This window comes from Panthera uncia, chromosome B1, assembly GCF_023721935.1.
Source record: "Panthera uncia isolate 11264 chromosome B1, Puncia_PCG_1.0, whole genome shotgun sequence".
NCBI classification, from domain to species: domain Eukaryota; kingdom Metazoa; phylum Chordata; class Mammalia; order Carnivora; family Felidae; genus Panthera; species Panthera uncia.
The window spans coordinates 77,592,037-77,612,487 of NC_064811.1; the positions used below are offsets into that span (position 1 = coordinate 77,592,037).

A 20,451-nucleotide genomic window follows, 5' to 3' on the forward strand; every position below is an offset into this window, starting at 1 on the left:
AGTCCTTAAGAGTCTCTTATGGTTTGCCTCCCTCCCTCTCTGTAACTTTTTTTCCCTTTCCCCCTCCCCCATGGTCTTTTGTTACGTTTCTCAAGATCCACATATGAGTGAAAACATATGGTATCTGTCTTGCTCTGCCTGGCTTATTTCACTTAGCATAATACTCTCCAGTTCCATCCACATTGCTGCAAATGGCCAGATTTCATTCTTTCTCATTGCCAAGTAGTATTCCATTGTATATGTAAACCACATCTTCTTTACCATTCATCAGTTGATGGACATTTAGGCTCTTTCCATAATTTGGCTATTGTTGAAAGTGCTGCCATAAACATTGGGGTACATGTGCCCCTATGCATCAGCACTCCTGTATCCCTTGGGGAGATTCATAGCAGTGCTATTGCTGGGTCATAGGGTAGTTCTATTTTTATTTTTTTGAGGAGCCTCCACACTGTTTTCCAGAGCGGCTGCACCAGTTTGCATTCCCACCAAGAGTGCAAGAGGGTTCCTGTTTCTCCACAACCTCACCAGTGTAAGAGTGTATTCTTAAGCATTGCCCTCTTTTACTCTTCTTGTCTCTTTATTTCATTTTATTGTTCTTGCTACTGTTATCATTACTCAAGTCCATAAATAGACATCGTATTAGGGCATTAAACAGAGAATTGTGCACACAGTTTAGGATCACTTGAGATTAAGACGTTGGGATGTTTTTGAGATAAATCATTTCAAGCTTAAATGGAATTGAGGTTAAATCTGGTTAAGTCTGGTCATAACTCAACATAAAGTTTACCCCTAGACTTCAGTCCTGGACTTTCAGCCCTCTGGCAAGGAGTGATCCCATCATGTGGCCAAGGGAACATGACCACAGAAAGGGTATCCCTGGGATACCCTTCTAACTCAAACACTACTTTTCCCTAAAATACTGAAGGCTTGAATCTGAATCTTCACATACATTTTTTTCTGAAAATTTCTTTCCTAAAAGAAAAATACCATAAGTAATCACAATGTATATAATATTTATGGATTGGATATTTTGTAATGGTGACACAAAAAATACAGTGGTAGCTTTCAAAACTATTAGACATTTTTTGATATATTCCTGAAATATGCTTTCTCAAGAATACTCTAAAATGTGATTTTTAATATGGCTATTTTCCATTTAAACAACAGGTACTGTCTTTCCAAGGGATAATAATGAAAACATGCAAGCTTTTTTTTTTTTTTTAAGGTATTAGATATAAAGTGGTCATGGTATAACAAATTCTTTTGCATGTAACTTCAGGTGCTGATGGAAGGATTCTGCTGAAAAGAACAGGATCTGTTTAAGGCACTGTCCTTAACAGGTTGTGATGGCAACAGACACACATAGCCAAGATGTCACAGGTGTTCTTCATTCTAGTGGAGTTTCAGGAATGCATTGTTTTTCTGTTTCCCCAAGTTAAGTTCAGAAGAACTATATTCCGGGTATATGTCTACAATGCCTACCATTTTCTGACCCAGTTGCAATGTTTCTTTACCTGCAAATTTAAATATATATATATATATATATATATATATATATATGTTTCCCTTCCCAATACACTGTATGTATGGTCCAAGGGGGACTTGTGCAAGACTCTCAAGTGTACTTTCCTTAGAAGTTAGCCAATGCTTGACCATCATTTTCACTGGGACTACCCATCAGTAGCTAAAGCATTCAAGAACTAGTCTTTCCTTCTTCCTTCCTTCTCACACTCTCTGCCTCTCTCTGTCTTTTTGAGTATAAGCTAAAATTCCATTCATGTTCTGCTTTAAAAACAAAAACTTTCCCATAATTACTCCAGTTTACCTAAATGAATTGCTCTTGTGTTCCATCTTTATCCCAACAGAAGCTCACCTCCCACTGCCCCTGTGCTGCCTGGTTCTTGAGCTGTATCTTCCAGTCCTCAGTATTGGGATCTGCACAGTGATGCATAGTGAGGATGACGGGGCGGGTCAGCAGGGCTCCCGGAGGCCCACAGCTCACCACAGGGGTCAAGAGTGTCTGAGTGTCTTCCATGGGTGGCCTAGAAGAAGAGCAGAGATTGGCATGAGTGACATTTCCATAGCATGTATGTACTATGTATTCATTGAGATTTTAGATCTGAAGTTGTGCAAATTATTTCTTCTTGGGATTTTTGCAGGGGTGGGGGAGGGTGCAGAGGCAGAATTATATGGGAAGATATGTCCTTTATACCAATACTTTCATCTTCAAGACTGGAGAAATTTATGATAACAGTGAATTTGCCAGTGTCTCTTTGATCCCGTTCCCCCAGACACAGACAGACCTGCCTTTGGTAATTTTCTTTGAATTCATGTGCAGATACCTTCAGGATGGAACAGGAAGGAATAGAGTCCTTATGAGGTTACACAACCATCCTTTCTTTTTTTTTTTTAATTAAAAAATTAACTTTATTTATTTATTTGAGAGAGAGAAGGAGCAATTTATTTATTGAGAGAGAGAAAGAGAGGCAGGGCCAGAGAGAAGGGGAGAGAGAGAAGCCCAAGCAGGCTCTGTGCTGTCAGCTCAAAGTCCAATGTGGGGCTCAATACCATGAACTGTGAGATCATGACATGAGCTGAAATCAAGAGTCAGATGCTCAACTGACTGAGCCAGCCTGATGACCCCACAACCATCTTTTCTGATAATACTTGCCATTACTCTCACAGGGTTTTAAATACTTTTAATTTATTTTTAGGACCTAACTTGAAAAATACTTCAAAAAAAAAAAAAATCACTTCAGAGTAAGGACACCCTAGAGCTAAATTTCTTCCAGATGACTTTCAGGGATAATTCAGGCTAGTAAAGCAGATTCATTGTTTCACATATGACCAGGCAGAATACAGAACTGTGTTCTATAGTTCTAGAATTTAAAATGAAATATTTCTACTTGTATACTTCATACTCAGAGAATTGGGGTGGAAAGAACCTCAAAGATCTAATTTTTTTTTAATGTTTATTTATTTTTGAGAAAGAGACAGAGTGAGAGCAAGGGAGGGGCAGAGAGAGGGAGACACAGAATCTGAAGCAGGCTCCAGGGTCTGAGCTGTCAGCACAGAGCTCAACGCGGGGCTCGAGCTCACAGACTGTGAGATCATGACCTGAGCTGAAGTTCGACTCTTAGCTGACTGAGCCACCCAGGTGCCCCAAAGATCCAAATTCTTTATTTCCACATGTTTTTTTTTTTTTTTAACTTTCTTCAGTCATTTCCCTAACAAGATTGTAATCAACAAATAAACGGATAAATTAACCCAAAGCTGATATGTGAGCAAGTAGTCCCAAAGCATGGGGCAGACTGCCCAAAGTCTTAAAACTAACAAGTGTTAGCATGGGGACTAACGCCAATGCCTTCTCAACACAATACTCAAAACTACTCTGTCAGAATAGTGTGGATAAGAGATCATGAGCTGAGTGTTTCAGAGGAGGCAGGACCCCTGGGGTCAACAAGCACCACCTTCCATACAAAGTAGGAGCCTCTCTACAATATGCTGGCTTGTGGCTGGTGCTGTAGACACATCCAAAATGGTGCTCCACTACTATTGAGGGTCACCTCACATATTATCGATTCAAACCTACAAAACGTTCTTAGGAGAAATACAATTTGCCTTCCTGATCCTTCTTTCCACATATCTTTGGCCTGCTTTCTCTCCACTTCAGCATGAGAGCCTTTCAAATATTTAGAGATTGCTATGATGCCTCTAGAAAGTCTTCTTTATTTTAGACCAAACATTCTCAGTTTTTTAACTAGAAAAGCATGGTTTCCAGATATCTCCCTATATTTCTACCTTCGTCGTTATATAGATGTCCATTGGTGTTCCTATGTCTTCACTAAAGTAAGGCATCTGGAAGTGAATATCATACGCAAGTAGGCAGCATAGCGGGGCTCCTATTTTCCTTGATTTGGAATACATAGTTATATCAATGCCTAACAAAATTGTTGCCTTAGGTTGTTCTCAATCAAATAATTATCTATAAATGTTATTGCAGGCTTGAGTTACAGAGGAAGATGGAGATAATATAAAGCATTTCCTTTATAAAATGAGGCAATGAAGCTCCAAGGAGGGTAAGTTATTTGTTAAAGCTAACTACCCTGTGTATTCATAACATGAAAGGCTCTTAGGCTAAGTCTCTACAGTTTTGTGGTTGCAGCAATGGCTTTTGAACATATGTACAGAAATTTACATTTGGTTATTTAATTTCACCTTAACAGTTGCAGAGAAAATTTCAGGGTATGTATTTCTTAACACTGTCTTTTCTCCAAGTATAGGCTATCTCTTCTAGTCTTTCATCCTCTGTAGAACTGATTTGCCTGCCACTTATCTTCTCGTTCCAATCACTGTTGACATTGTAGCACAAGAATAGGGCAAAGATAAAGACCTTTTTAAACATACTACTTGAAACCTCTTTCTAGTCTGACATCAATAATTTGAATTTTCTGGTTTAGTCAAATATAAACCAACTAAAATATACATTGTCCAGTTCACATCTTTCCATTCATTCACGTGGCTATTATAAGGGACATATCAAATTCCTGTATAATTGTGATGGCCACTTGAGAAGGATTTTCCTTTGGGATTTTTTTCCTCATCTATGGTTAATATATGAATATACTACACAATCTAGAAGTTAGCTTAAATCTATGGCCTACCCTAATTTAACACTCAATGAATGACAACAGCTGCTTGATATTTTTATATATAAATATATATACATCTTTAATTTATAATATACACATTTTATATACTGTTGGAAGACAGTTCTCCATGGATCTTTCATGTTTCTGCATGTCTCTTCAAGGCGATTGTATAGCAATCACCTTGGAAGGCAACGATAGTGCTGGTCTCTGGAGTACAAGGCAACCACATCCACTTCCTATTATAAAAAAACCCATGTTCTCCAAGCTCAGAGGTCCTTCCTGGAAGGCACCCACTGAGTGTGTACAGATCATCTGACCCTCTCTGCATCTCCCTTCTGGCACTGGGGTTTTGTGAACTGGCACAAAAACGACAAAACTCTGGACAGTGTTATTGCTGTAACAAACTGTCCTTTGTCTCTGGCCCAGAAGTACTGTGTCATCTATCAACACCCACCAGACTGTGGCAGCCAAGGTAACGTCAAATCTTAGAGTCCTTAGCTCCTGACAAGTATTATCCTCAGTTCTAAGAACTCAATTATAGTTTGACATATTTTCTCCTTAATAAAACTGGGCTATCCCTCCCTCCTCTCATTCTAAAATGTCATTAGGATCTCACCAACTTAAGGGTTTTCTCTCTTCCTATTTAGAAAGTAAAAGCAACTTTTATCTCCTTTGTCTTTTAACATCATCTCCATCCTCACTGAATAACAGCACATTTTTATTGAATCTAAAGTTATCCAAGTACTTGGAAATGTACTTTTGGGAATAATAAGGTTATTGGCAGCTTGAGAAGTCTTTATCATCCGCTTCATCCCTTAGTTTTCATTTCCTCTTAATCCAGTTTTTCTTCCTTCATTCCAGTCTGAAATTCATTTTCTTAGTACATGAGTGACGTTTTGGTTTCATTGTGGCATAGCTGATATTATACTATCGGTCCTAAGCGATAACCTTATGCTTGCTAATTCTACTTTTCCTACCATGGCAACAAAACACAACCAAAACAAAAAACAGTGACTACATTTTCGTGAGCACAACTCTTACCTTTTGGTCACAAGTGTACCTTGAGAAGTGGGCATTAAACTTTTAAGGAAGGAGACTTAAGTGGAATCCATTTCAAGTGGTCCTTGCTATATAGTTGGAGATTGGAAACATCTGCCCCTCAGTCTGCTGTTAGCAGCCGGTGCTTGAGGCAGAAAGAGGAGGGGTTCTTCTCATCACTGAGTTGGAACAGAAGGGAGAAGCCTCCCTGCTGGGTTGGGGAGCTGTCAGACCTGTACTCTCTAAGCACACCCCTGGCATGCAATATTGATGGGCACCATTCTTGAGGGAGGGATAGCAAGGGAAGGAAGGGGCAGTAGGTGTCAAAAGAATTTATTAACCCAGTGAGGTGCAAGGATGTAATGAATAGGGAAGTGGTGAAGCGGAATCCATAACAGGGAATGAAAAACAAAGAAGAAATAATGATAAGAATCTTTTCGTTTTCAAGATGAAAGAAGCAGTGTTGAAATTGGAAACATTTCCAAGCCTATATGGAAGGAGTGATTGAGGGAAGATTAAGATTTAACTCTGTGAAACCAAAGGTCAGAGTGTTTAAATCCACATTAAGCACGAATATTACAATACATAAAACAAAGCTAGTAGAAATTAAATATAAATAAGCCTGATCCATGTTTTTTTGCAACGGGCTTCACTCCTATATGTCTCATGAGTTATCTGAGATATTTAGTAAACATTCTATAAATATTAACGGCAGATGACATGGAAATGAGCACAAAGCAAAAATTAGCTGCAGAAGCAGCAATTAAGTAGAAATTTAGTAATGAACAATAATTAAAGTTTCAAAGGCTTTTCAAAGTCCAGTGAGGATACTATCATAGGAAATGCTGGATGGGTTCTGAAGCCTCTAGGACAAAGCCCTCAGAGAAGTGTTTTAGTTTCCTGTCAGAGAGATTTTCTCATCCTTTGCTTGCTGTTACCCGTGAGGAGAACTTCTCCTACACAGAAGTGCACAATTTAGAAAACTTTCATAAAAGCAATTGCATTTGCTGCTCATGGCACACCTGCAAGGGAATCAGGATAAGTATGTGTATTACTTCTTTTTCCACAAGAGAAAAATTGAAATCTGGAGACATTCACACACTTGCCTATGGCCTCAAAACTAGTAACAGGCAAAGCTAGATTTCAAACACAAGTGATTTGGTTTCTTTCACACAGTGGTATATTTTGGGTTACTTATCAGGGTTCAGGGCCTTGAGCCTTTTTTTGGTCTATTTGCAAGAGCAAGCCTAAAATTACTTCTTGAAGAGAATCTGTCTCCATCCACCTCTGTGTGGAGACAAGATGCTTTCTAGTAACATGCATGTCTTTTGTCAGGTCCCTCAGGATGACAATCCCACCGCCACCCTCCCCCCCTCCCCACCCGAGGCTCAGCTGCCTTTTGAAGCACACGGTTTCACATATAACTGGCAACTTGAAATATTTGCACTCTAGGTATCTGACAGGGAATATCTAACTCACTTGCTATCAAAAGCTCAATTGAGCAAAAAAAAATATTTATGGAAGCCACTCTGAAGGGCGTGCCACCATTTCCCCAGACAAGCCAGAATCTATCCCTGGATTAAGCCACAACAGCTAAGTATCGTGCTCTGACTGAATTGATGAGTCCTTGTGGAATTATTTTACTGAATTTATAGTTGGGCCTTATACCATCTACTTACATTGAGGGACACTACCAGGAGTCCTATGAAAACTCACTGCTATTTCAATTTAAGGATGTTGTTAATTGTATTAACAAAAAATGTCTTCTTTATGTGGAATGAAGGGAGAAATAATTGAGCTTCTCTTGGGCATATTTTTTCCTCATGGACACATGGATTTTATCACTTACCACATTCCCCTCTTGAAAGGTTTGGAATAGTAAATTCATGACCTATTACCAGGAAATATGCTGGGAATTGCACCAAATGTTTTATACTTTAACTGCTTACCTGACTTTGTTATCTTTTCAAATCTTAATTTTTCTCATTTTCTCAATCTACTTATTTACAAGTTTTTTTTTCCCTCCCGTTGAAAAGACTGTATTTTCATAAATCACCTGAAATCATTTCTTTATAAGTAAGATTGCAGTATATGAACACCGTGGAGAGCAGTGAGAAAATAAGATTTACATATGCCTGCACTCCACTCTCTTCCCCCTATACCTGTAGCCTTTTATATGGCTGTATGCTCAAATAAGGACTTGAGGACTCAAAAGAGGAATGTCATTGAGTTCCACTGAGAAATAATAATGTCAAATACTGTTTTACCAACTTCCAAAAACATGTTAAAATAAATCAAAACTTTCTGCTATATGGTTACTTACATAAGAGAATTTTGGCCCACTATCCTAACATACTACTTTATTATTTATATTCAGTACCTATATATGATAGATAGTTTACATTGCCTCACCACTAACTCGCACCTTGAACTCTTCTTACGCCAACGTCCTGCAGTTGACAAACCCAATGATTTCTTCTTCTTTTTTTTTAAATTTTTTGTTTGTTTGTTTATTTATTTATTTATGAGAAAGAGAGAGGGCAAGCTGGGGAGGGGCAGGGAGAGAGAGCGAGAGAGAAATCCCAAGGAGGCTCCACACTTTCAGGGCAGAACCTGATGTGGGGCTTGAACCTACGAACTGAACTGTGAGATCATGACCTGAGCTGAAACCAAGAGTCAGACGCTTAACTGACTGAACCACCCAGGTGCCCCAATGATTTCTTTTATTCTTCTTTTTCTGTACATTTTAATTTTACGTATACCTATGTCAACCACTTCTTTCATCTTGAACATCTCTTTACGTTTGATTGTTCTATAATACTTCCAGTCATTCATTCTTTCATTGAAAAATATTCATTGCATAGCCACTCAGTAGAAGCACCACACCAGATGTAAACTCTGTGTTGATCTGCCTTTTCCTTCCACGTTCTATTTCGTTTTGCTCATCACATCCAAACTTTAATAGGAATATTTCCTGAAGCTCTTTCCCCTGGTCTCTACTTTCTGCCTCTGCATTTTTAACCCTCAGAGGATCCACCCACTGGTGACTCCCCATCCACATCTCCGGCGTGAATCCCATATCCCTACCCGCGCACACTGCCCACATTTAGCTCAGAATTTGTCCTTCCTCCTTGAACCACTTGCACTCACAATTTTCCCAGTGCCCAAGGCTTGGTTCCTACACCTATCCTTTGTGTTTCATTACTCTTTTGTGACACTTCTAACCGGTGGTGAAATCTTCTTTCTGAAATATATTTCACTTTCCATCCTCCAGACTCAGGCCTGGTTCTTCCCTTCCCCTTTCACACCTAGTTTATTGCCATAGCCCAACCAGGCAGCCGGCCTACGGGGAGTCTTCCTGTTCCCTCCACCAACTAACTCATCCAGCCTACCTCACCAGATCAATCTTTAAAACGCACTGTTATTCTCTTATTGCTTGGCTGCTCAGAGACCTTCCATGGCTCCCCATGGTTTCCCAAAAAAGTTCTTTTTACCTTCATATGTGGAATGTCTAAGTTGACTTTCTGGCCTTTTGAGAGTATTGCTAAGCAAGGGCAGAATACAGAGAAAAGGGCAATTAACATTGATATTTTTAATTCCAATTATTTTTCAATAAGAAATGACAAAGAGCAAAATTTCAGTCTGAGTCAGACTCATTTTTTTTTTTTTAACTACTACTGGAAACAAGGCAAAAAGGTCCACATTAGTGCCATTAATCATGGAAATTGTATCCACAGGGGAAACAGACGCTTTGTGGTGTCTTCCGAGATGTGTAAAGCTGGAGAGGTAGAAATCATGAGCACGCCCTTACAGCTTTGCTCCCTTGTCAGAGACAGCATGTCCCATTGCTGCAGCTCATTTGGGCTGCTCATCTGCCATTCAGGGTTTTCTCTTAGAGCACATTCAGTAATGATAAGGCCCCCTTGTCATATCCACTCTGCCACACGTAATTAAGTTCACGCCTCCCTTTAGACAGTTCACATCAGCAGATGACCAGCTGGAAAACATCCAGCTGGAAAAATCCCCAGTTTGGGATGCAATAAAGGGAAATCAGGGAGAAAGAAAATGGAGAAAAATGATCAAACTTGTCCTATAAATGACTTGAAGGAACATTCATAGCTCCTGATGCCCTCCCAATGTCTTCCCTGTTAGAAGTTCTGTCTCCGATCGTGTGAGGGCAGAAAGGGTCTTCAGGGAGCAGCAGAAAGAAACTGTGTGTGAGACTGTACCACAGTAAGAAGCAGAGGCCCGGTGCAGTGTCTTGGTGCTATCTGTAAAAGAGGGATGGCATGGGACAGAGCAGAAAAGCTTCGCGGTGAGATCACCTGCCTGAGAATTCGGCCGTCCCTCGGCTTTTGACTGGGAAAAAATTGGCTCTGTGACTTGATTTCCCCGAGCCCTAGTTTTTCGATCTTTAAATTGGAACTCATCACAGGGTTGCAGTGCAGAAATAAATGAAAGTTAAAGTATGGTGAATAAATGGTACCATGTAGTCTATTATTAATATATCCTAAACGATGGAAAATAAGTGACGAGAAGAACTGCTCATTATTTGACACAGTCATCTTCTTGTGTTTGTTCCTTGTTTCATGGTCTCTCTTGCATGTTTTCTTTTGAGATCTTGAGGTTTCTCTAGCTTCATTTATATAAACAGAACTTCTCTGATGCACACCAAGTTGAACAGAGTAATTCTCTCTGCACCTAACTTCAGGCAGTACGGGTGGCAAGAAATGATTTATAGTTTTTCCTTTTCTTTTGAGTCGAAGGAAAAGGAAAACTCAAAGCAGAAGTGTCTAGCTTTATCAATTTTTTGTTTTCTCTTTCTTTCATCTCATATGCACAATTATTCTTGCCAGGGTGCTGACCACACCATGGGAAGGAAAACCACACAAGTCACACAATGCACACATCTTTCAGCCTCAGCGCGTCCCTGCAGCACCCCTTAAGGCCTGATTTGCAGCTGAAGATAGCGGTGATTACATGGACAATAAGAGACCCAGACACCTCACTGCTTCGGAGTTTAGATAAAGCACAAGCCACCCCTCATTTCTGTTTAAACAAAATGTCCATGTTGGCAAAGGCCTTGAGTGATGGATGTACTTAGTGCAAACCTTGACTTAGGACAAGAGAAAGAAGAAAAAAGTACATAAAGGGATCTTAGAGTTTGCTGATCTTTATTTCTCCTGTTGCAACAGAAGGGCGCTCTCAGGGTCTGTGAATGTTACTTGGCATGGAGAATGAAAAAAAATGAATATTTGATGTGAGTAAATACAAGCCTTTTAGTAATTTTCTGTTGCTCAAATTTAAGGCATGAATAATGCTCAAGGAACTTTATCATTTTCTTAGGTTAGTGCTTGTGTAGGTGAAAGGACACCACCCAAGGAAAAAAATGTTGGGGGTCCTCCGGATTATAAACGCCAGTATCTCTACTTGAGAGCATGATAAAAGAGCTTTTCGGCTTTTGAAGAACAAGACTAAAAATGGGTGTTTTTCTGAGGATGAGAGAGGGAAGACAAAAGGTATAATGTGTTATAATGATAAACTAGTTCAACATTTATCACTCATGCTTTGTATCTGGAGCTCAGGGCTGGAGAGCCGATGCCTTTCCCCTTGGGAAAAACAATGATAATTACATGTAAGGATCTTCATTTCAACAAAGTCTTATTTTAAGATCTCAGTGTACTTCAGAAGCATTAATCAGTCAGACCTTAAAGCACTATTTAATACATACGTTTTATGTGGGAACTAACCAAGAGAGACCATTCTTAGATTTGTTAGAGGCCCAGACTGAAAATTGAATTTAGGACATTTAAAGTCCTCTTGTTATTTTTTACTTAAAGTAACTTCATCTTTATGACTATGATACATTCAAAACAAAGCCTTTTGACTCAATCTAATTTCTGTCAATCCTAGATGCATTTAGAAAGGCTCAATATGGAGTTTATAAGGGTAAACCTAAAAAGGAGGCTGATAAGGCTTAAGTTAGGGAGAGTTACAAAAAGAAGAACCCGCAGGTTAGAATAAAATGCTAGGCTGACGTGGGGGTGACAGGCCAGAGGTTAAGGGACTTTCTAATCTTTGTGACCTTTAACCCTGTAATGGGGATGGGGTGGATTCCTGAGCCAGGCCACATGAAGCTGATTCTCTGTGTCTATCCACACATCTCTCCAGACAATCTAAGGATCACATTTCTGGCCATTTTTCCAGCTATAATGGCCACATGTCCACTTGAGAAAAGATCTCTGGCCTTCGGCCCATACTCAAGATCTGCACAAGTGTCTGAAGCTTCAAAGATAAAGAGAAGCCGACGTTTTATAGGTCTAGGGAAAAAAGGGTATGCTAGAAGCAGGGCACTCGAGACATGTTGGGTTTATTCTTTCTATTGCACAATTCTCCTCCAGGTCAGACATTGATAAAGTCAAGCGCACCAGAAAAAGCATATTTACCTCATATTTTCTTTCCTGTGTACAGTCACATACATTTCGTAGACTCTCCCTTGGGGAATGGCCCCAGCGGGAATCAGCAAGCTTACTCCTGAATAGCAAAAGAGAAAAGCAGTCACATAAGACCTATGAATCAAAAGGAAACTTCACAGAATGCCTTTGAAGCAAGTGAAAGGGAATGAGGAGATTTTGTGGCCATGCAGCTACAAGCCTGCTTTTTCTCTAAAGACATGTAAATATTCATAGCTGCCCTGCTTTCTGTCCTTATTGGTCTTATTTGTTACCACAGCTCCCTCTGAACTGTTCTGGAATTACTCAAAGGAATGATGTAATTTTTTAAACTCTTGTTTTATTTAAGGAATAGACAGATGGTTTCACTGTTGTTTTCCTTGTAAAATGAGGGGAAAACCAACAACCGCTCTTAAAATTTCAAACAGCTGTAATGATGCATCGTTTCTAATTTAAGAAAAAAAAATCCCCACGAAATTCAAAGTCAGGGAAATGCTAACCTCAATAATATCAAAAAACACTTATTTCTGAAATATCTGGCCGGCATCAGTGTTTTTCCGTAACAGAATAATAATTGGTGGAGAACCTCTTTCATCACACATAACTCTAGAAAACGAACAAACAACAGACAAACTACGACTAGTTTTTAGTCAACGCAGGTCAGGAGGGTGTTTACTCAGTTGCTAATGGACACCATTTTGTAGGACTAGGGGATCACGCTTTGTTCTAAATTCACTGGGCCTATCGCAGTTCTTTCCCATTTGAGCTTGTATCAGAATCACCTGCAGTGCTTGCTAAAACACAGATTACTGGATCCTGGCATTTTTGACTTATAGGGCTTACCGAAGTTGTACTTCCAGAAAGCTGTAGGGTGATGCCAATGACATGATGCCCGTGGACACACTGTAAGATGCCCGTGGACACACTGTAAGAACCACTGGCCTGCATCACTGCGGGATCATCACAAAGAATAATTCCGGGTGGGCAACAACCTGTAGACACCCGTCTTTGTGATTTTATTCCAATAAATGCAGTTTACTTTCAGCTCACTAAAAACTGACGGAGCATCGCTGTGAGTATGGTGTTTGGCAGTACTGTGAATGCCACGAAGTAAAAGACAGTGTTCCTGTCTTTGAGTAATTTATACTTTAATTAGCAAGGGAATGGAATATGCCAAATGAGCACAGGGCAGTAAGGAAACTTGCCCGACCATGTTGGAAAGTCTCAAGAATGAAGAATGGAGAGTTCAGCAGGAATCGTTACTCAGAGGCGTTTGTGTAACCGGTTGGAAATGTTGAGTCACGGCCTTCTCGAGAAGGAAAGTCACATAAAAGCTCAGTGCTGTGGGAAGCGCAATGTCACAATAGGGGACAGGATGGTTTGCTGAAGCACACAGTGGAAGCAGGAGGGCCACATGTGAGGTTACCAACCCTTGGTAGTTTTTTATTTTTCCTAATGGGAGCAATAAAATGTACCTTTATGTTACAGGGATGAGATAAAGCTATGAATGTAAAGTGATAAGAATAATGCCTGATGCAAGTTAGGTAGCTTGTTATAAAGTAATGTATGTAAATCACCAATGCTTAGGACATAGAAAGTATTTAATACATGCAACCTCCCTCCTTTCCACTTAAGAAGCCTTTATAATAATTCATATATGAAAAAGTGACAGGTGTGAAAGTGGGAAGGAAAGGTAGAATCCAACAAATATCATGAAAAAAAACTGCCTTGAGAATATATAATGTTTAAACAATAAAAAACAATAGAGCATATTTTGATCTATCCATCTGATAGACTTTTAGAAATATATTTTAAATCATGATTTTAAAGAGTATACAATAGCATGAGAATTAAAGAGAAAAAGGCGAAAAAAAGCATATATAACGTATAATCTCAGCTATGTAAAATGTATAGATAAAAGGAAAAATGAGATTCCCGTAAGTATTTTAATTTATTAAAATATACTTTTAAAGGTATGGTGTGACAAACTGGCAAGGCATTGAAATAAGGGACTGAATAAGAGAAAGAATCAAAGATGAGTTCATATTCAGATCTGCAGACCAATCGGTTCTGTACATTATTTGGCTGTATGGCTATTTTTACATTATATTATTTTCTTATGCCACATGAGGACTTCAGGTCAATCAAATTGTTTCTTATTGCTGTATTGTCAAAAGAGCTAATCCCTTAACCCTCTTATGGCCAATAGATAAAAACCCATTGCTAATACCGATAAATGAATATCAAACATTAATCAAACATTATCAGTCACTAACTTAAATTTACCATTGAAGTCCTTTATGGCACTTATGCTGTAGAAGCAGGTAACTAAATAATAAGCTGAAAACTCAATTATACTACAGATACACACTACACATAATGAGGCTGTGATTCCAGAGAGATTGATCAGAAGAGGGAGCGAGTACCTTACAAATACCTTGAGGTGGAAGATTGTATAATAAAGAGTTAAGTTAATAAATGAAGATTTGATGTCTACTATGATGTTCTCTGATCTCAAAATTAGTATTCTGAAGTATTGCTTCCTACAGTAAATTGGAAGTGAACCAACTAATATGTTTTCTAATTAATTTGTCCTTTTAAAGTGTGATGACAACGGTGAGCACTTCTGGCTTGCCGTTGCCTTCTGAAGCTCTATTAAAAAGAAGGTCAATGACAGTTCCAAATTAAATCTTGGCAGAAAGTTGTGAGTATAATATTTCTAGAGGAAGTGTTTTCCGAGTTGGCTGGAGGAAGATGAATGGTTTCGCTGATTTTGTCTGAAGTAATGTTGATCTACATCAAAAGTAGATTTGGGTTAGATTAGGCTCCAACTAACTTTTCAGGCCTAATGAAAACAAACAGATAAAAAAAAGATTTGGGTACAAACATACGTTCTCAAGATCTATGTGATTTCAACCTCTAGGAATTACCTGAATTGGGAACAATCAGGTGACCCCCGAGAGAGTTGAAGGTGCCAAATGCAGTACAGGATGGATCCGTCTGCCTTGCTAGACTCTGATTCTTCACGTTGAGCGCCTCATTCTCCAACAAAGATTGGGTCATCTGAGGAGACAGCTTTGATGCAAACTCAGACAGGTCATCTTGAGGGGTGACAGCACCGGAAGTGTTGTACACTTTGATTTTCAGGTTGGGCAGTGGATCCAGAATTGGAGAGTTGGTCATTGGGATTTTGTCTGAGACATCATGCAAGGCATAGACAGGTCCTCTGTACATGGCGGCAGCTGATGTGAGGTCTGGGGGTACCACCAGGAGATCTGAGTCAGAAAGAGAAAGGAAGTCCATTTGCATTCTCCATTCAGGTAACTTCTAATCAGGCTCACCTTGGTACTTTCTGAGCCAAACACAAATGAACAAATGAATATTTGAGATGTTTAGACTCTAAGGTTCTGTTGAAAACAGGGCAATGAGATAACTACAATCCATTTTTTTATTGGCTACAAATTAGGAGACGAGTTCATTCTGTATTTTGCCTTGAAGTCTACTCATTGTTCCTAAGGTATTTAGCTATTTCAACAGATTGAATTCGAAGACAGTGATCTGCATTCAATGACTTAGGTAATAGTTTTCCTTGTCTATACTGGATTTGAGGTCATCTGTAGACCACTATATTCATAGCTATGCAAGCTGTATTGTCAAAAGGCAAAAAAAAAAAAAAAAAAAAAAAGGACGGGGATGTAGGAAATCAGTCAACCAATCTGTGTATTCTTTTAAAGTAAAAGTTTAAAAGTATGACATAGAAACCTGTTAAGACAAAAAAATGATTTGTGCATCTTGTCACCTCTAGTTTGTTATATGAATGAAGTCAACAGAGTAATGACCCTGATTTTGTCTGAAGTAATGTTGACCCAAATCCATGTCTTTATGGAGCTAATGCTCTGGCTAAACTACATGACTTGAAAGTCCGCGATTTTGGCACCACACAGGGATGCTGGTCACATGCATACATCACAGGTGTGGAGTGCAACGTTAACTGACCTTGTCTCGCTGCCTTGATGTTCACAGGCTGAAAGCCTCCATTGAGCGCCGAAGAGTCAATAATATCAGACTCAAAGTCACGATGATTCTTGCGATACACAAATAGGGCCACAACTACAGAAATGGCCAGGCAAACTATCACAGCTATCACAATGCCAACATACAGAGCGACATCATCTGAATCGGGAGCAGCTGGAGAGGAGAAGGAAACATTGGACCAACTGCTTAGAGAAATTTCCCACAGATCACATACATATTGTCGGTAATTTTTTCCGACATTTATTGCCTTTTTTATAGGTTAATTTCAAATCTATTTCAAAAGCTATATAAAACGACTGTGGCCTTTCAGTGGAAAATTATCTCTGATTTCTTTTCGTTTCTCACTCTGCATCTACCCACCCACTAATCTATCTTAAATTGGGCAGCATAACAGACCATTTATTAGAAGGCATAAAAAGAAACTGGAACTAAAACCATCCCAACCCATAGGGGAAAAAAAGTTCATTACTAATTTCAGGTGGAAAAGTTTGGAAGGCTGCTTTGAATTCACTGATAGTTCTCTAAAAAAATAAACATCAATATCCTGTTAGAAATATCTGGCATGTTCTGAATCTGTATATTTATTGAATCAGAATATGTTTTTAAGCATCATTCAAGTCAAAAGGTTACTTCCCACAAATAACATTCTTCTCACTTTCCCCTAAATCGGTGAACAGATGGGTGAGAACGGTATATGTAACTAAGCAAAATAAATACTAGGAGCAAACACATTGGATTTTAAAGATGTGCTTTCAGAAGATTTGGAGAGCAGAGGTCATTGTTGATAACACCAGACTTTTGATACAGATTCAGTATTACCTCTGAGAACTATGAGGGTCTCATGGTCTCTGGTCAGCGATTTACATTTAGCCACTTGTTACCGAATCAAAATGTCTGTATGGTGCAGAGTAAGATAAAGGCCTGGTTCAGTGATCATAAAGGTCAGACTACCCTAGAAGGCAATTGAGCATTTGACCAACACAGTGTGCAATCGGTCGGGAGATCTGTTTCTGGGTAAAGCAAGAGGGCAATTCCTGTAAATGTTCATCTTGCCTTGGGGGCATAGAACATACTTCGCTCCAACTGCAAAAGGTGATAGAAGCTGATAACTGAAACAAAATGAACAAGATTAAACCTTTCCAGAACCCGACAGACACCTTTAAGTCTCTGTTTTTAGTATTTTGTGACCCACAAAAATTTTCAGCAGAGGTAACCAAAGCTTCTCCACTCACTATAAAAGAGGTGATTTTACACTGGTATTGCAAATAGTCAAGAACAACCTTTTTGTGCTCAATTTTATATACACGTGCAGTTTGGAGGAAGGGAGTTTTCAGATATGTGAGTCCCATGGCCTCCTAAAAGCTGAAGAGCCCCTATTCTGTCCACTACGACTCACAGCCACATAGTTTATGTAGGGGAAATGACTCATCGTTTAGATTGCCAGTGGCTCACCCAAACTCTTGTGTCACGGTTTCTTTGACACGTTGACAGTTTAAAGGGATTCCCTGTTAGAAACTGCTCTCTTTCAGCATTTTGTGTTTAAATATACTCTATGTGAGAGACATTTCTTTTTTAACTATTATCTTTCCCAAAGTTTCCAGAATATCAACTTTTCCATCAACTAAGTCAATATTGACAGATCTTTCCAGAATTCTAGTGACAGCCCAAACACTCTTGGTTGTATGAGCACTGCTTTCCAAGGGCTGACCGGACGTTGCTGCTGGGTAATATCTGAGGTCCTGCAGCAGTATTCTGAACTCCAGCCAGAACATTACATCTAAATCCTTAGGGTTTTACTTTATCAGGCTGTAATTACTTACCCAACATTCGTGCTTCCTAACTCAACAGATCTGCATTTTCTCAACCCTTTACTTTTTAGCATTTGAACCCGGCCCTTTATTAGATCAGCACATTTCATGATATGGTTTGTCAGCTATTGGGACTGAAGCTTTGAATGGTAGACTGATAGATTTTAAAGCTGGCAGAGGCTTGAAATGACCCTTCTTTCTTCTCCTCGGTGGTGAAAATCTAATTTGTTTTTCATGTTAGAATATATTAGGCGCCTATTTCCTGTGTGCACATCTGTGATCTAAAGAAAGGTAAACTTGAACTGGGGGCAATAACGTTAAATGATTATTCAGCAACATAAAAACTAAACATCAAACTTACAAGAAAATCCATATTCATTCTGGGTTCGCTGTTCAGTTGAGATAGGATAAAGGAAACCTTGAAAAGAACAAAAAAATGAAACAAAAATGGGAACAAAATCAAATTAATGAGGGAAACAAAATAAGAAGCATGAAAAATGGTTTAATTAAAAGAAAAGGAAAAGAAACCTGTGGTCCTTTAAAATTCTGGTTCAGTACAGAATTATGATTTTGCATCTCCTGTCTGCTCTGGAGCCTTACCAAGAATTAATAAGTAGGCAGATTGAATTTCAGAGCAAAACTGGTCTCGAGTCACTAACTTTGGAGTGCTTAAAGTCTTTCTTTTATTGAGCATAAACTCTAATGGATCTAATTTATTTCAGACATCAAGGGTCATTAGCATAAGGAAAATCTTTTTTCCTTATCCCTGCCATATGCTTTAATTCCCAGGACATATTCAGTAAGGCTCTAAGCAGTTTTTTCTTTTTTTTTTTTTTATTTAATCATAACAGCTTGCTCTTGGTCTAATAGAACTAAAGAAGACCTGTCATCATTGGTCAAAGGTTAAATACCCATTTGCTGAGCTGAGCTGAGCTGAGCTGAGACCACCCTTCCTCCCTCCATCTCAAATCCACCTTTTGGATTTTTGGTTGTTTCTTGTTCCTCCGTTTAATAGGAATCCAATAGGTTTTGCCCAGGGACTGAGCAGTTTCTCAATGCAACGGAAACTGGATGCTTTTTATTTGAAATCACTCAAAAATCAATAGGGCCTAGAGGTTATAAGGTTATTTATTTCAGGGCTTCAGAGGAATAGTGTAAATCGGGAAAAATAAAAACCTCATCTCAACAATAAATGCACAGGTAACACTAGCCTTTTTTATTTTTCTTTCTTTTGAGTATATTCTAAGATATGAAGGAAGATGATGGTGATGATGATGATGATAAAAATAATGTCAAGAAGAAGGCTGGGGAAACATTTTAAAAATGTGGAATACAAATTTAAAACTTTTAATATGTAAAAATTTAAAGGTATAACTTATAACTGGTACCTCCAGTTTCCTAATATTTAATATTCTATAACATATGAATTGATCAAATGATACAGCGCCATTTGGATTAATCAAATGAAGATGACACGAATTAAACTTCCTAGTAATGCTCAAGGGCAAAAACTGTAGAGAATCTGCAAGAATCACAATTAATTTGCTCAAAATTAAAGGTCTGTAATGCTCTAATACCAAAGGTAACTCTAAATCGTGCCTTAGGTAGATCTTCTGTAGTTTGCAGAACACTCAGCTCTTATAAGCTATTTACCTATTTGGGGAAGTAATTCAGGAGAAACATGCCGTGCTACCTTAATGAAAGAGAGGTTTGCTGTAGCACAGACAAGTTTGCTCTGAATTAATTTTTAATGCTTTATTTTAGAGCAATGATTGCAACCTCCTACTCAGTTTTATAAATATTATATTTCTCATTCCAGTTGTCTGAGTCCATGTATTAGGTTTGATTTTCATTTTTAAACACTTCTGTCTAGTAATAACCTTTTTCCATTTGTATTCTGTGAACTCAATAAAAGGACATCTGGGACATATACAGGCACTAGAAGAAAGGTTATTTATTTTGAAACCTAAAGATGTAAGACAATATGAGTTCACTGCTAGCAGAGGAGAGGAGGTAACTGATGTCATCATTCTGGTAGGGAAGGTATTAAGGAGAGGGGTGTCAAAATATTCATTTCTTGCAGATTAGAGGGCCTGGCAACAACTGTAAAATAGGATATCTGGGGATGGTCCGTTGTTCATCTTGAAAATTTTGATCACAATCAGCATGGGCCTGCTGGAGTACGCAGAAGAATTGTATCTGAGAGAGGGAGAACAGAGATATAACATGGTCTGAAATTTCTCCCTGTGAGGCAGTTCTGGGTTTGCCTTGGCTTTTACCTCTACTTCCCAACAGAACGCCTGTTTTTGAAAGCAGACCAAGGAATAATAAATAAGGAACTTTATAATTTTGCTTTTAATCTCAACTTTCCCATATTTATGTAGAGCTGGACAACTCAAAAATATTTTGGTAATTTATGGCATTCATCTGGGACTATATTTCATTCTAGGCACAGAATTGGAACTC

General features: G+C 38.7%; 1 protein-coding gene across 2 annotated transcripts in view; it reads right to left on the reverse strand.

Annotated features, from left to right (window-relative positions):
- UNC5C (unc-5 netrin receptor C) overlaps positions 1 to 20,451 on the reverse strand; it is a 357,621-nt gene that overhangs the window by 32,939 nt on the left and 304,231 nt on the right. For both annotated transcript variants that reach the window (XM_049630896.1, XM_049630897.1), the window contains 5 exons: positions 18,347 to 18,403; positions 16,139 to 16,330; positions 15,073 to 15,417; positions 12,137 to 12,224; positions 1,874 to 2,042 (listed from right to left, as the gene is read on the reverse strand). In XM_049630896.1, coding sequence (XP_049486853.1) covers positions 1,874 to 2,042; positions 12,137 to 12,224; positions 15,073 to 15,417; positions 16,139 to 16,330; positions 18,347 to 18,403 — 851 coding nt within the window. The remainder of the gene's footprint in view (positions 1 to 1,873; positions 2,043 to 12,136; positions 12,225 to 15,072; positions 15,418 to 16,138; positions 16,331 to 18,346; positions 18,404 to 20,451) is intronic.